At 35.0% G+C, this 15,594-nt stretch overlaps 1 protein-coding gene across 2 annotated transcripts in view; it reads left to right on the forward strand.

Moving 5' to 3' along the window:
* CCDC91 (coiled-coil domain containing 91) overlaps nucleotides 1-5,353 on the forward strand; it is a 419,640-nt gene extending 414,287 nt beyond the window's left edge. For both annotated transcript variants that reach the window (XM_081249366.1, XM_081249364.1), the window contains one exon: nucleotides 4,239-5,353. In XM_081249366.1, coding sequence (XP_081105492.1) covers nucleotides 4,239-4,349 — 111 coding nt within the window. In that variant the 3' untranslated portion in view covers nucleotides 4,350-5,353. The remainder of the gene's footprint in view (nucleotides 1-4,238) is intronic.
* The last annotated feature ends 10,241 nt before the right edge of the window (nucleotides 5,354-15,594 follow it).

Here is a 15,594-nt window from a genome sequence, read left to right on the forward strand (position 1 = left end):
AATATATATATATATATATATACTTTTATATTTTGCTTGGTTTTTGCATTTTATGAGAAAAAGGGTATTGGACTATCTGTAGTCTGATTGTTTCCTTTTTAAATTCAATTTTATTACAAGTGTTTATTAATTTATATTTTTCTGAAATAGTTGATGGTATGGTTGGTAATATGGTAGGTAATATGTGATATATTAAAATTTATTATACAGTTGTAGTAATTAAGACAGCATTATATTTGCATAGGGATACGTGAATTATCTATGGAGTTAGACTAGGGAGCCTGAAGACAGATTCATGCATATGTGGAAACCTGATTTATGACAGAAGTAGCATTGCAGACGACATATTTTTTGGCTCAAGCAGTTTCTATAAGATATGCTAGCATAGGTGTACAGAGGTCTGTGTTGATAGGCGTTCATTACAGCATTGATTATAATAGCAAAAGATAAGGAACAATTCAAATGTCTATCAATAGAATAATTTTTAAATAAGTAATAAAATAATCCATTATATAAAATTATAAATATACAATGGAAAACTATGCAACTGTTTAAAAAGAAAACAGGGAAAACTGCTCCTCCCATACACTACAGATGGGACTGATAAATTGGTACTCTCACTCTGGAAAGCAATTTGGTAGTAACTATCACAGTTTAAATATGCAAGTCCTGGGGCTTCCCTGGTGGCGCAGTGGTTGAGAGTCCGCCTGCTGATGCAGGGGACACGGGTTCGTGCCCCAGTCCGGGAAGATCCCACATGCCGCAGAGCGGCTGGGCCTGTGAGCCATGGTCGCTGAGCCTGCGCGTCCGGAGCCTGTGCTCCACAACGGGAGAGGCCACAACAGTGAGAGGCCTGCATACCGCAAAAAAAAAAAAAAAAAAAAAAAAAATGAAAGTCCTTACAGACAACCCAATTAAAAAATGGGCAGAAGAGCTGATTAGACATTTTTCCAAAGAGGAAATGCAGATGGCCAACAGGCACATGAAAAGATGCTCGACATCGCTAATCATCAGGGAAATGCAAATCGAAACCACAATGAGATATCACCTCACATCTGTCAGAATGGCTGTCATCAGAAAGAACAGAACTTACAAATGTTGGCGAGGATGTGGAGAAAAGTGAACTCTCCTACACTGTTGGTGGGAATGCAAATTGGTGCAGCCGCTGTGGAAAACAATGTGGAGGTTTCTCAAAAAACTAAAAATAGAACTACCATATGACCCAGCAATTCCACAGGTGGGTATATAACCAAAAAAACAAAAACACTAATTCAGAAAGATACATGTACCCCAATGTTCATTGCAGCACTGTTTACAATTGCCAAGGTATGGAAGCAACCTAAGTGTTCATCAATAGGTGATGGATAAAGAAGATGTGGTATGTATGTATGTGTATATATATATATATATATATATATATATATATATATATATATATATATATTTACACACACACACACACACAATGGAATATTGCTCAGCCATAAAAATGAAATAAATTTTTGCCATTTGCAACAGCATGGATGGACTTGGAGGGCATTATGCTGAATGAAATAAATCAGACAATGAAAGACAAATATTGTATGATATCACTTATATGTGGAATCTAAAAAATAAACTAGTGAAACAAAAAAGAAGCAGACTCACAGATATAGAAAACAAACTAGTGGTTACCAGTGGAGAGAGAGAAGGGGGGAGGGACAATGTAGGGGTAGAACTAAAAAAAAAAGGGTTATTATGGTATTATATGAAATCATCTGTGTGAAACTTTGAAATTATAAAGCACTATAGAATTTAAAGAATCTTTCTTTCAATAAAAAATAAATAATTAAAAGAAGCACTGGACATGAATGGATGAAGAGGGGTGACTGGCTAGGTGTCTAATCAAAAGGCTGGCTTTCCCCATCTAGAATGTTGTGCATTACTCCATGGATTCTGGAACACTGAAAGCAACAACTGCACAGGCAGTAAAAATGAATTACAAGTACTTTGGCATCTAAGAGAGAAGTATGTGTCTAATCAGTCCATTGACTGTAATATTTTTATGTCAATTACCTAGAAGTGTCAGAAATTTTACTTTTTCTCTTAGTGAGATATTTTTTCATTAACTTCATTTATTCTTCACATATTTACTGACGGCCTTGTGTATTGAACCTCTGCTTTTTGTCTTGCTCCTCTCCTAGTCTATTCTTCATACAGCGCCCATGTGAACATACATATGTTCAACCACAATTATATCATATTATATTATTTTTGCATCTAAAAAAATAAATAAAATAAAATAAAATATGCAAATCTTATGATGTAGAAATTCCATGTATTAGAATCTGTCCCAGAGAACCCCTTGGACAACTTCTGAAGGGAGTGCACTCAGGTTGTAAATTTCCTTGTTGCTTCATAAACAAGACAAAATTGGAATAAACTTACATGTCTATCAACAGGAAAGTGGCTAAATAAATCATGGAATGCAGTCAAGCAGTTTCTTGAAAATGAAATAGGAAAAATTTCCAGTAATGACAGTGGAAGAAAGTGATTATGTGAACCCTGCCATAGTTAACAATTACAAGATCTTGGCCAAATATTTTTTTAAAACCTATCTTTAAATGCTTGAAAACACCCAAAGTAGACAGAAACCACTAGGAATGGACTGGACCAAGGTGTTGGTATACCCTTCTGTACTATTTGAATTTGGACCAAGTGCAAAATAATTTTATAAAACCGCAAATAATTAGATTTCAATCTGTTTTATGTGTATTAAAATGAAACATTAAAAAATTCAACTTTAGTCTCCTACATAGATTTTAAATTAGGTTAAGCATGTTTTTACTTTTAGAATGAAAAGTGCATCTATCATTTCCTAGTAGATTGCCTTGCTCTATTCGGGTTAAGTATTTATTGATTCAGTCAATCTCAGCAAATATTTATTGAATGTCGAACATGTGGCCAGACCCTCTTCTAGGTGCTGGGGTATGATAGTCAGCAAGACAGACAACTCTCTGCTCACCTGGGGTTTATCTTGTAATGAACTGTCTTATTTGATAGAGACTTGTAAGCAGAAAGTATATATTCACCTAAAGGTATCATCTGAGAGAGGAAGAAAAAAAAAAAAAAAAACCATGGGAAAAAAGGATAAGCAGGAATCTTACTTCTTTATGTACATTAAGATCCCAAAATATAGAATTGAAGGGAGTCTTAGTAGTTTTCAATCTTTTTACATGAGGATTTTGCTAAATATAATATATTCTTTTTTGATTAATTCTTAGGATACTTCAAAATTTTAATCTTTCATTTTTTCAGTCATTTTGAATTCAATGGATTATGGATGTGTAATTTAATAGGGAATTCTTGTTTGGATTTGTCTTTTTTTCTTTTATGTTGGGGGGAGCATGTAGGAGGAATAGTCAACTTTTACATAAATATGACAGGTATGTATCATGAAATGGAATTTATTTGGCTTTCTTTTGAGTTCCTCCTTTCTTCTATAACCTGTAGGTAATGTGTTGTCATTGGTTATTTTTACACAGTGAGCAATTTTTTAGGGCAGAAGAGTTAGAAACCCTTTTTTGATGTATCCAATGATCCTTACCATCCAGAAAGTTCTTTGTTATATGACTTTTATTACTAAACCTCTTTGGTTTTGTTCACTCTATTTGTTATTGATACACTAAAACAATCCTAATAAAAAATCTATAACTCAACAGAAAAACCAAGCCAAATTTGTTTCAACAATATCACATGTTTCTTAAAATAAACCTTTTCCAAGAACTTTCTCTAATTTCAGGAAATTGTTTATATCCTCACCTATCCTTTGTCCCAGTTAAACTCTATGCATGGAGTAATTATGCTGTTTTTCTATACCATGTTTTTCTTCTGTTTTTTGCATCTGTTATATTTTTTATGATATTTGTGGATGTCTAGTCTGTATATTCATTAAGAACTGGTATTTTTATATACTATTTTATATTATCTGAAATCACTCTGATCAGATTTATGGTATTTCTCCAATAACTGAATACCAACATCAATTATAAAATTGTAATGATTATCATCTCATCTTAGATGATAGGCCGGAAACAGTGACTGCACTGTCTCTGAGTTTAAAGCACTATTTGATTTTCTAAATCATTATCTGAAAAGGTTTCTCTAGTGGGCTTCTGTAGCATAATATTCTTTAGCCCTCAACTAAGTATATTCTTTTTCTCTTTCTCTCTCTCTCTCTCTCTAAAAAAATTCAACAGCTTGATCAAGTCATCCGCCAAAGAAGCCTGTCCAGTTTGGAACTGTTCCTCTCTTGTGCTCAGAAACAGTTAAGTGCTTTAATAGCTACGGAACCAGTTGACATTGAATAAAGAGAACGTGACAAGCTAACCCACACTGGCAATGGATAAATCATTAGACCTCTAAAATACATGCTGTGAATTATAAAGATGCTTTTGTTTTCTTTCCAAACCTTGGAAAATTGATTTCCACTTCAAGGATAAACCAAAACAGTATTTAGAAGAACTACAAGAGATCTAATTTATTTTCTTTTGTTTTCTCCTTTACATTTACTATTATTTTATTAGCAGTAGTAGTAGCAGCAACAAAGAGTATGATATGACCCCAAAACCATTGAAAATTACCAGACTACCAAAAGTTAATTAAGTAAACTTTATAGCCTCTGGTGCCCTGTTACATTGTATTTGGCAAAAATAGTAAATATTTTTTACTTATTGTTTCACAATGACTTGATAAGATTCTAGGATGTCATCATACATTTATTTGATTTTGAGGATAGAAACAGCATGGTTTTCAACATCACCTATTTATCTATGTAACTTAGATATAAAACACTGATATGACAGAGAATCATTCTGAAATTACCAAGCCTCTTTTCTGTAGTGGGATCTATGTATTTTCATTGGTAACAATTAACAACACTAAAGATTATTAAATTAATTCAGCTTTGATCTGATGTACCATTTAAAGGAATATATGTGTGTAATGTGCTTATTTCTTATTTCTTTTCTTCAAAGTCACTATGAATCAATAAAATCATTTTTCTTATGAATCATACCATGAACTTAATCTCTAGAAAGAGAATATAACTTAGCCATTTATAGGGATTTGGGTTCAAATATAAGAGATGTGAAATACTTTCCCAGTACTTCAGAAGGTACTTAATTCATGAGCAGAGTTCTTCAGTGTGAAATCATGAATTTTGGGGGGTTTTTTTTTTTCAAACATCAAAACTAAAATATCCTTACAAATGTATGCAAACATTCTGTCTTGTTTTCTGAAATGCTCCTACTTTCACAGGCTTTGTACTTTTCTGGGAATTTCTCAGTGTAATAAAAAAGAGCTTCAAATCTTATTTGGTTATTATTATTTTTTAATACTTTTTAAAAAATTAATTATTTAAAAAAAGTTTTTTCTTACTCAAACTTCTACACCCATGGATGATGATGTTTTTAATTCATATCTTCCCCTAAATATTATAATAATATTTATCAAGAATCTTTAAATGTTAATGACTACTTAGGTTTCTTTTACAAATTTAAATAAGAAATTAAAGCAAGCAGGCCACTGACTTGAAATGCAGCATAGTTAAAAAGGGGGAAAAGGGCTTTTAATTCAGGAACAAGCCAATAACATAATGTTATGGTCACATTTAAAATCAGTTGACTCTTTGTCATCAAATTTTAAATGATAGGATATTTTACAAGTTACTCAGATATGATTTAGATGAAAATGAAGCATAACAGGTCACTGAAACTAAGATCCAGAAAATTGTAGAAATATCAAGAGTATACAATAATCTACACCTCTCTTTCTGCCCCTACCAGCACAGAATGATTTTTTCTTCTTCCATTTGGGGTTGCATTAGTCTATGCTATTGTCGTAGAGTAATTGTGGTCTGAAGTAATTTGGAACAGATTGACACTGATCAGTCTGTGAATATTTGAGGAACACCCACCATGCACAATAATAAATTCTTATATTGCTAAAATACTTTTTTCCCATGGACTTATCCTTAAAGATAACTGAGAATAATCATCTGAACATAAAACTATTTGATACATTAATCCTTCCAAACTGAATTAGCTAATAATCTATTTTGGTGACATTCAAGTTATAGATTTCCACATTTAGAACTGTATTCTGTTTTTGTCCTGGTTATCACAAGGACATAAACCATCTCAGTTAGCATTCACTAAGAGAATTAGATGATTAAGCATTGTGCTGTGCCCAAAGATAAGAGGTTTTCCCTGAAATGTGAGCCCGAAGTGTCAACGTATGGTTTCCTTAACTCTCTTTATATAGCATTTTCTACCTTTATGTTTAGGTGAATAAAGCACCATTCTGAAAGACTAAGGGTGAGAGAGGAATTCTGTTTTTAGAATGACAAAGCCACTGTCAAACTGTGATTCTATTTTTAGTAGCATGCTTGAGGGTTCATTATTAGAATAGTTATTTCCTCAAAAAAAAAATGAGTATCTGCTTTGAGCCAATTATTTTCACATGTTAGCTCAACACCCCTGTGAAGTTAAAATAACCTTGTGAAGGAGTTTCGATATTAGTGACTATTTGATGTTTAATTGCCCTTGATGACCAGGTAGAGTTGGGCTTCAACCCCAGAGCTTTCAACAGGTAGTTTTACTCTTTCTAGTACCCTGGAGATACCTAATAGTCTCTCCATAAGAAATTACCCCCTCTTATAAGCCTAATTGGAATTCTAGCCCTGCCACATTCTGACTGTAGAACATTGGACAGATTGCCTAACCAATTTGAGTCTCTGTTTTCTCGTTTGTGAGGTGAAAATAGTGATTTTTATAGGCTTTTTGTGAAAATTAACCTTGTAAAATGCCCCATAGAGTAGACCTCACTGGCATGGCCACCAGTTCACAATAAGCCCCCTTTCTCTGGGAACTGCCTACAAAATACAGGTGCAGTTGCCCACAAACAACTGGCCAAACAATATTATTCTGCCCCTCTAACGTTGACTGGCTAATCCACAGGTGAAGACCTGTGAAGAGTCATGTGCTGAGATACTTCAACTATTTTGCCCTAGGGGGCCAGACATGAACTCTTCTTCTGAGGTCAGAAGTCCCTGATCGCTGCCTTTCCTGAGTCTTGGATTCTTTGAGCTACCCAAATATTCTTCCAGTATGCCAGTTGGAAGAATATTTTTTTCCCTTAAGCCAGCCAGAGCCAGTTTCTATTACATGCAACCAAAAACGTATTAACCGAGGCAATCTAGCACAGAGCCCAGCGCATAATCCCTGGATACCCAGCACTTGTAAATTCTTCATTTCCTCCACCATACTAATCCTCATCCAAAATGGGAATACTCTTTGCTTTATTTTTAAGGAATGTTAAAAATATAACTGAACCAAAGCCCCTATTGTCTAATAAAGCCAAGTAAATCACAAAGACCTAAAACTATGAACAAACAGTGCCCGATTTAGAAGTTCTCTGTCATTCAGAATCTGGAGTAGAGGTTTAAACCCAGCCTCGCTAAATGCTGATTCATGTTGCAGTTCAGTGGAGCCTTACTCAGTGATTGCTTTGAAATCAAAACCAGAACAATGTCCCTGTGATTGATATTATTCTGCATTGAGTCAGGTATTTTTATTCTGATAGTTAAACTGACTGGAATCAAGGAATCAAGAAATGCTATATATGCTTTAAAGAATAATCAAAAAACAAAAGAATTATTCATTCACTGAATTAATAAAAAATACTCTTTGCATGATAAATCCTGAATAAGAAAAAAAAAAACCTATGTAAAAACCTGAAAAACATTTATGAAACTCCAAGAGAAAAAAACGAGAGTTATTGAATCCAAGCACTTATCCCCTAGTCTGCTGTTTACATACCAGTAAACAACTCTACTGTGTCTCTGAAGACTACTAACAGGAAGCAGAAAGCCAAAATAAATTAATAGTTCTTAGGTTGGGAATTGGATTCATGTGATCTCACTGAAAATATAACTTTTGTCAAAAATTTATCTCTGATGAGATTAAATACTAATTGATAAAATTCAGTTGTGCCTTTGATGAAAAAATATTGTTTGATTTTGGAACGTATGTGTTGGCATTCTCAAAATTATAAAACAGAAACAAATTTTAGGCTGTTGGGAGAGATTTACCTTGGAGATGGTACAGTATTTATCTTAGATACTGAAAACCACTGTATACTAAGAAACATAATCATTTAAGAACAATGGTCACAGCTACAGCAACAAACTGTCAAAGAACAACACCACCCTCCCAGCTCTATATGAAGATATTCAGGGATTATTTGCTTTTTATGAAGATGCCTTTTCTGGAAGGTTCCAAACAAACTATGTTGCTTTTCAATAAATCTTCATCAATTAAAAAAAAAAAGCCAACGTGTTCTGAATCCACAGGCCACTTACTCGTGGGCATCACCACCATCATCACAGTAAGTGGGCAGAAGCAATATATGAAAACTCCCAGCTGTGACTGCCAGAATTTTTTTAAGCTAGACAAAACAAAAACTGTTCCCTTTATTTCATTGAAAAATAAACACAGTTCCATACACCGAATCTACCATAATGCAGGGGGTCCTTGGGCATTAATCATTGGTCTATATAAATAGAAGGAAAAGAGCTGGTAAAATTTTCTTTGCTCTCACCTAGTTTTCTGTTTTCTTTTCCCAGAACCATGCATTCTCAACAAGCTGATCCCCTTTAAATTCTCCTTCCTCCCACCCTGGGCACTGCACACTAGACTTTTCCTATGCAGTACGTGTGGAGTTAAATAATGGTGTTAATTGCCATTTATAATTAATAATCTGTGTTCTTATTTGTTTATATATATCTCCTCCTGAAGGAAGAGCCCACATCTGTCTTGTTTATTATATTCCGAAGGCATTTCCTAGTACCCAGCCTGAGTGTGGACTTAGTGTATAATAGTGAGTCCATAATAGTTGAATCAATCAATCATTCCACTTGTAATGTAATAAATCAACTAACCCTGAGCTAATAGAGTCTGACTACTAACTTAAAGGATTAGCTAAAATTGCTGTGTTTCTAAATGAGGTTCTATAAGAAAGTTAAAAAACTGTCATAAAACAGTAACCAGCCTTCTGAGCACTTTAAAATGAGTCTGCATTTCCAAATGCTACTAGGATGACTAAATCATAGCTACTAGAATACTACTAAATTGATGTGCTACCCAAATTTACAATATCCTCTAAGAGTGTAAGTATGGAAGGATATATGGCAAATTATATATATGTGAAACCATTTCTTATGGTACCAAGAGATACCTGGCCTCCTGGTGAGTGTGCTGTAGGGTAAATATTAGACTCACTGGTCCATCAGGTTCCAGCTACAATAGGAGGGAGGAAGAAAGTTTGGAGTTGAGATTGTATGCAAAGGGTTTTGGAATCAAGAATAGGAGATCCAGAGGGCCCAGTAGGAGCTGCGGGTGAGGAGAGGAGAGGGTTTGGGATTGTGTCAGATCAGGGAATATTCAGAGCAATGTGGTGTGAGAGTCCTGGTGATAATGGACGCCGAAGGATACTGATGGCCTTTTAAAATCCAGTTCTGACTCCCAATTGTTATGCAAACTGGTCTTGTATTTTTGAGAAATACACAGAGATGAAGAAACAAACTCATTCAAAAGGTAGGAAAACTTGACTCAGTCCTGGCAAAGATTCAGTTCTCAGAAGACTGGAAGCTGATTTTAAAAGAAATAACTGAAGCCACAGTATGTACAAATCACTGACTTCAACACAGCTCAGATACTGAAGCAGATTATAGAAAATGTTTTGTGGCAAGATGTATATGTAATGAATTTTGAGAGCTTGCTCTTTTGTGTAGGTATTCTTTTCTAAAAATGTTAGAACCACTGGACACTGTGGAAAGCACTACCTTTATGAAACATACTTTTCCTGTAATTTTTAAAATCTTTCTTTTTGCCTGCTTTCCATAACTGCTAAAATTGTGAATGTTTATAGATTTATAAAAATGTTTAGCAGTGATTCAAGTAGTAAAATTTTAGTAACTGTCTAACACACTTTATTTTTCTTATAATTTTTTTCTTTCGTAATGCAGGGAATAGACTTTTATATTTTGTATCAAATCAAAACTGACATGTTGGCAGCAGTTACATAAAATGAGATAAACTAGGTAGAAATATCAAATCAGGTTCTTTAAGGCTTGGAACCAGTCTGTAGGTTCCAAGTAACCCAGATAAGCAGCTACAGTTATTGATGAGTGAGACATATTCTCTTTTATATGAATTAAATTCTTTCGAAGTATCACAGTGATTCTACCTAATATAAACCCTTGGTTATGCTGGCAGTTCCCCACATGAAGAATTCTTGTGCTCAGGAATGTGTTTTATCTCTATTCCTTAGAATTTGAAATGCATATTCTCTATTATAGATGTTAAGTAATCTACTTGGGAAGCCTGAAAATTCTACATAGCCTATAATGCAGTGTTATGTAGACCTCAACCTTAAATGTAATGGCACTGGTGCCCACATTTTTAAATTCTCTCTTTCTATGTGATCTCTTCTGATTCCACAGCTTTACATACTCTCTGTATGCTAAAGACCACTGACTTTAAGTCCAAAGTCCTATATTCAGCTGCCTACCCTATATTTCCACTTAGATGTGGTACCTAACATGTCAAAAGCAGCACTCTTCATCGCCACCTCACCTCTGCCAACCAGAGCTCTTTCTCTGTCTTTTCTAATATTTCCCATCTCGATGAATATATCATCCTTCTCCATTTCTCTCTTTTATCTCTCTCTCACTCCCTACTTCAAATTCAGTTCTGTCAGCTTTACTCCAAGACTTATCCTGAATCCACCTGCTTTCTTCCATTCATTCTCATGACTACCTCCCTGACCAAAGCCTTTGTCATCTCTTGCCTAGACTTGAAATAGTCTGCTCAGTGAGCCCTTGTTTCCACTCTTGCTCCCCCAAAAATCAATTCTCCACATTACAGCTAATGATTTCCTAAAACCTAAATTTATCAAACCAACTAATGTCTCTATGGGAAAATGCATTCATAATTTCACTTTGGATGCTAGGAACATATACAATGTAGTAGGAATAGATTCAAGTCATTGGTGGTGGTTTCAGTCATTGGGGCAGGGTTGCTAACAGGATCAAGTGCAACTGGTAAAAGTATGACTGAGCTGAGGAAAAGGAGAAAGTTGATAAATCAATGGTTAAGAAACCTTCAAGTGTGCAATGCGTATGTATATACTCTTTTGGGATCCAGCTGGTTCCTTTTCACGTCCTTTTCTTCTGTATGGCTTAAGCTTTGACCTGCCTGCTTCTCTACTATTACTTTTATCTACAAGAGTATTCCTCCTTGAAGGTTTACAGAATTCAACATTATAAATATCCACAATCTCTTAGGTAATCACTTCAAGATTGGTTAGGAATTTTATTTACAGAGGTGGGAAAAGTGGGAGTAAAATTTTCATCCAGAATTGTGTATACTACAAAAGAATATGTAGCTTCAGGCCATTCTGGGCATTTTCTGACTGAGCTAGCCCTGGCTTGGGGTATGAAGGACCAATATTTTCTCACCTTCATTAACCTTCTTCTAGGGAAGAGAGAGCTTCTCAGCCCTCATGAAAACTTTGTTCTCTTCCTGCCATGTGGCACCACCAATCCTACCATTATAGTGGACACTGACAAATCAGGTAGGAAGCTTCAGTAAGATGGGGGTGAGGTTGGAAGAAAGGGGGAGATAGCAAAATCCAAGAATTCCCAAACAGGAGCACCCTGTCCTTTTATGAATAGCTGTTCTAATTATGATATATTCAATTGACTAACAGAAATGCTTGAGGGGTGGAATGTATCAGGTACTCCTGGGGCAGTCAAGCTTGCTTCAACAAGCTGAGATCACTATCAGGTAGCCATGGTTCTTTCCTCTATGAAATAGAGAACATGGGACCATATAAGACCACAAGGTTGGAGCAACTCCATGAAATAATTTATGTCAAAACGAGGAGTTTTGGGCATGAGATGATCTTCACTCTTAAATTTTGTGCTATAAGTATTTTTGCATACTTCTTTCTCTTAAAGAATGAAAAAATAAGAGGAAGGCTGTATCTTTAGTTTGCTCAATGAGAAAGAAAAATTGTAATTGGATACCCTTACTGTCAATCATTTAGCAATGCTTCTGGATAGAGATAAGGGAAACTTTCTATATATGCATTGTGTAATATGATAACCACTAGCTATGTGGGGCTGTTGAACTCTTGAAATGTGGCTGGTGTGACTGAGGAAGCTAATTTTTAAATTTTATTTCATTGTAATTAATTTAAATTTATATAGCCACATGTGACTAGTAGCTACCATATTGTAGATTTTGAATCTAGGAATATCCTTGCCAGGGAAAAAGCGGTGACCGGGTTTATTACCCCTGATCTTTAACACAGTCATATTTGTTCCCTTCCACCCTTCTTAAGATTAGTGTGGAGAGTAAGGAGGTCATGAGTACAAACGCGTGTGAAACTCTCTAAGGAAAGGTATCTCGCCAGCAGAAAGCTCAGAAGACAGTGCTGTTGATAGTTAATGTTGTCATGACTAAAGAGTAAAAGAGACCTAATAAGTCAGGATAACCCTCTGACTAATGTATGACTCAGAGCTAGGAACACTTGTAGTTGAGTGCTTGCAAAGAAAAGAGATTTCTCTGATCTTTGGCTAAAACTTTTCAAAAAATCAGAAATTCATCTCCTAAATTTGAGGAAATACTTTAAATTTCGTCTTGGTTTGCTTTTGAGAGGGATCTGGAGAATCCATATAACTTTAATTTTGAAAATTAAGCAGAAATTGAAAAACCTCATTATTCAGTTAATTCAGAATAATTCAATTTATTTATTATTCAGAATTGAATAATGATTCAGACTTCCAAAATGGATTTTTAATTAATAAAAAATAATGTCTAATTATGAGTCTTCAAAAATATTTTATTTACACTGTCTCCCAATAATTGAATTTGTTGAGAAATATCTTTTCATTTAAAAAACATGTGGTGAGCTCCTACTATGTGTCATGTATTGTGCTAGACATATACAACTAGTTAATGCTCTTAACCGTTCTTTTTAAGAAGAGGAAACTAAGGCAGAGAGCGGGTCAGTAACTCGCCAGTGATCACTGCTTTACAAGCACTGCTTTATCTGGTATGAAGCTGGGTTCCAACCCACGTCTACCTGATGTCAAAGTCCATGCTTTTCAGAAGGGGAAACATTTTCTTCCACCAGTTATGTTCACCTATTTTATTTAACCTAGCCACTCAGTCTGTTTGGATTCACTTTTGTGATGTATGCCCCACCAAAGGATACTGATGATCTTAAAGAATTTACAAATTCCAGGCTCAGCTTCTTGGCAACCAGGTTATGCTGAATGATGCATCACCAAACCTGCACTAAACCCTGTAGCTTATTGGAGTGTTCGGGTTTCTGCTGATGGGCCAAAGTTGTGGGAAAATCATTTCCCTTCTAAGCCAAATTCCATTTAATTGCCATTGTTTACCTGGTGGGAAAAGATTTACATTCCACAGCTCAGACAAATCAATACTGCTTAATACTGTGATTTAACTTGGAGTTACACTAGCTAAATGACAAGAACGCCTGGCTGGAATATAAAGTCAAGACATCAACTACTACACTATTGGCTAATATAACCTAACAATAAAGATTCTTCCAAAAGACTAATCTTCTCCCAAGCTCTAATCAATTCTTAAGGGAAATCATCAGTCCAAAAGAATAATAACTTGATGGTGTGATGAGCATTATAACCTTACATTTTCAGAGAAGAAAATAGAAATGGCTTGACAAACGTAATTTAATTCTAAGTCTTAGTCATAGAGCACAACACAGAGCCAAGAATCACTAGCTCCTTTCCTCAAATTTTACCTATTATTTGAAATTGATACAGCTCACCAGTGATATTAACATCAGAAATTACATCACACCTTAAGTAATTTGGAAATACACGATAATAGTGTTGTTTCCATTGCAAAATTTTACTGAGATTTGTATTGTTCCCTTTTATAATTTATCACAGTTTATTCAGTATGAGCCAGTTTATTCAGGATGGAGCCGTGTTCAAGACTCATGTCCGTCATTTACCAGCTTAGTATTTAACCTCCCTTGTGCCTCAGTTTCCTCAGTTTTAGACAATAAAACTCACATCATAAGCTTGTTAGATTAATACATGTAAAACCATTAAAATAATGTCTGGCCCACAGTTCAGAGTTTATGTTCTGTATTCATAAAGAATAAAGTTGCTGTTTACATTATCTTTACTTTAAAATTTTTCATTATCATTTTTGTTAATATTCATATTGATGGAGTGTCACTTTTTAGCTTTTAAGAATACTTTTGTTATATTGATTCATTTGTTCAGATTGATGGTTTTTCTCTTCTGTCAAACCATGTCTTAATTTATTTGAAACACATTTATGATCTGTCATGTTTCAGCCAGATGTCCCACTAGCTTCTAAGTAAGCTTAGAATTCTGTAAAACATCTTCAGAGAGGGCGTATAATAATGCTTTACAGAATGATTTTTTTTTCCAGTGGCGGCAAAAATTTTGAGAATTCTAAAATGCTCTTTCCTTCAACAGTTATCTAAAGTTAAGCCCTGAGCACCTGACCTCCATGCAACCTCCATATTTCACTGTTGTGATTGTCCCAGGTATGTTTACCTTCAACAGACCTAGTCCCCTAATCTCTTTCTCCTGCTCCTCGGCCAGTCTGCTGCATTCCTGTCTGCTGTGAAGAGTGGTGACAAATACTAATCTGAACTAGACCACAGTCGCATGAAGTCAGATGGAGGACTTGGCCTTGTATCAAACCTTAAAGCAGAGGGGACGGGTGGAAATGCTGTCTTGTAAAAAGCAAGCCACCCAGTGCGTAAGCCCTGAAAACATGTAAATAACACTACATCTCATATGCTTTATTTCTCAATTTTGTCATGCTACCTTTGCCAGCTAGTTTAACTGAGTATGATTTGCAATGTTATTTTATTGAACATTTTTTGACAATTTGAGTACAGCTCTGAATGTAGTATTAAATCCTCCTCTGGCTCAGCAGATTGCAAAATTGCACGCTCTGTCTACACATCAAATCCTAGGTCTGGAGGGGAATTCAGACTTGACCTAGTCCAGCACATCCAGAAAACACTGCATTTGAGCTCTCTCATAGCAGATGGTATTTCAAGCTATCCTAAATGACATCTTTACAAGAAGATTAATTATATTATTACAGACTTTCACACAAAGGTTAAAATTAAGCTTGGCTTCCATTTCTTATAAATTCATACAATTTTTTTCTTCTTGTTCAAGGATCTCTAGCCAACTACAATGGCTGGACCAGTAAGTTTAATCACACTTCTGTGACTAAGAGGAAACTAAATATCATAAATTATGTTAACAATTTAGTTCTAAATTCTTTGTGTCAGCTTTATGTGTCAGGTTTGGGATTGGTCAATTTTTTTAATCCATCAGGGACCCAGTGTTGCAGAAGTCCTAAAGAAAAGCTATTCTGAAGAATTCTCAGAGAATCAACTCAATTCTGGCAACTCTTTTATAGAGATTTTGGGATTACCAGA

The sequence above is a fragment of the Mesoplodon bidens genome (genome assembly GCF_964165515.1).
Source record: "Mesoplodon bidens genome assembly, chromosome: 11".
Classification (NCBI taxonomy): domain Eukaryota; kingdom Metazoa; phylum Chordata; class Mammalia; order Artiodactyla; family Ziphiidae; genus Mesoplodon; species Mesoplodon bidens.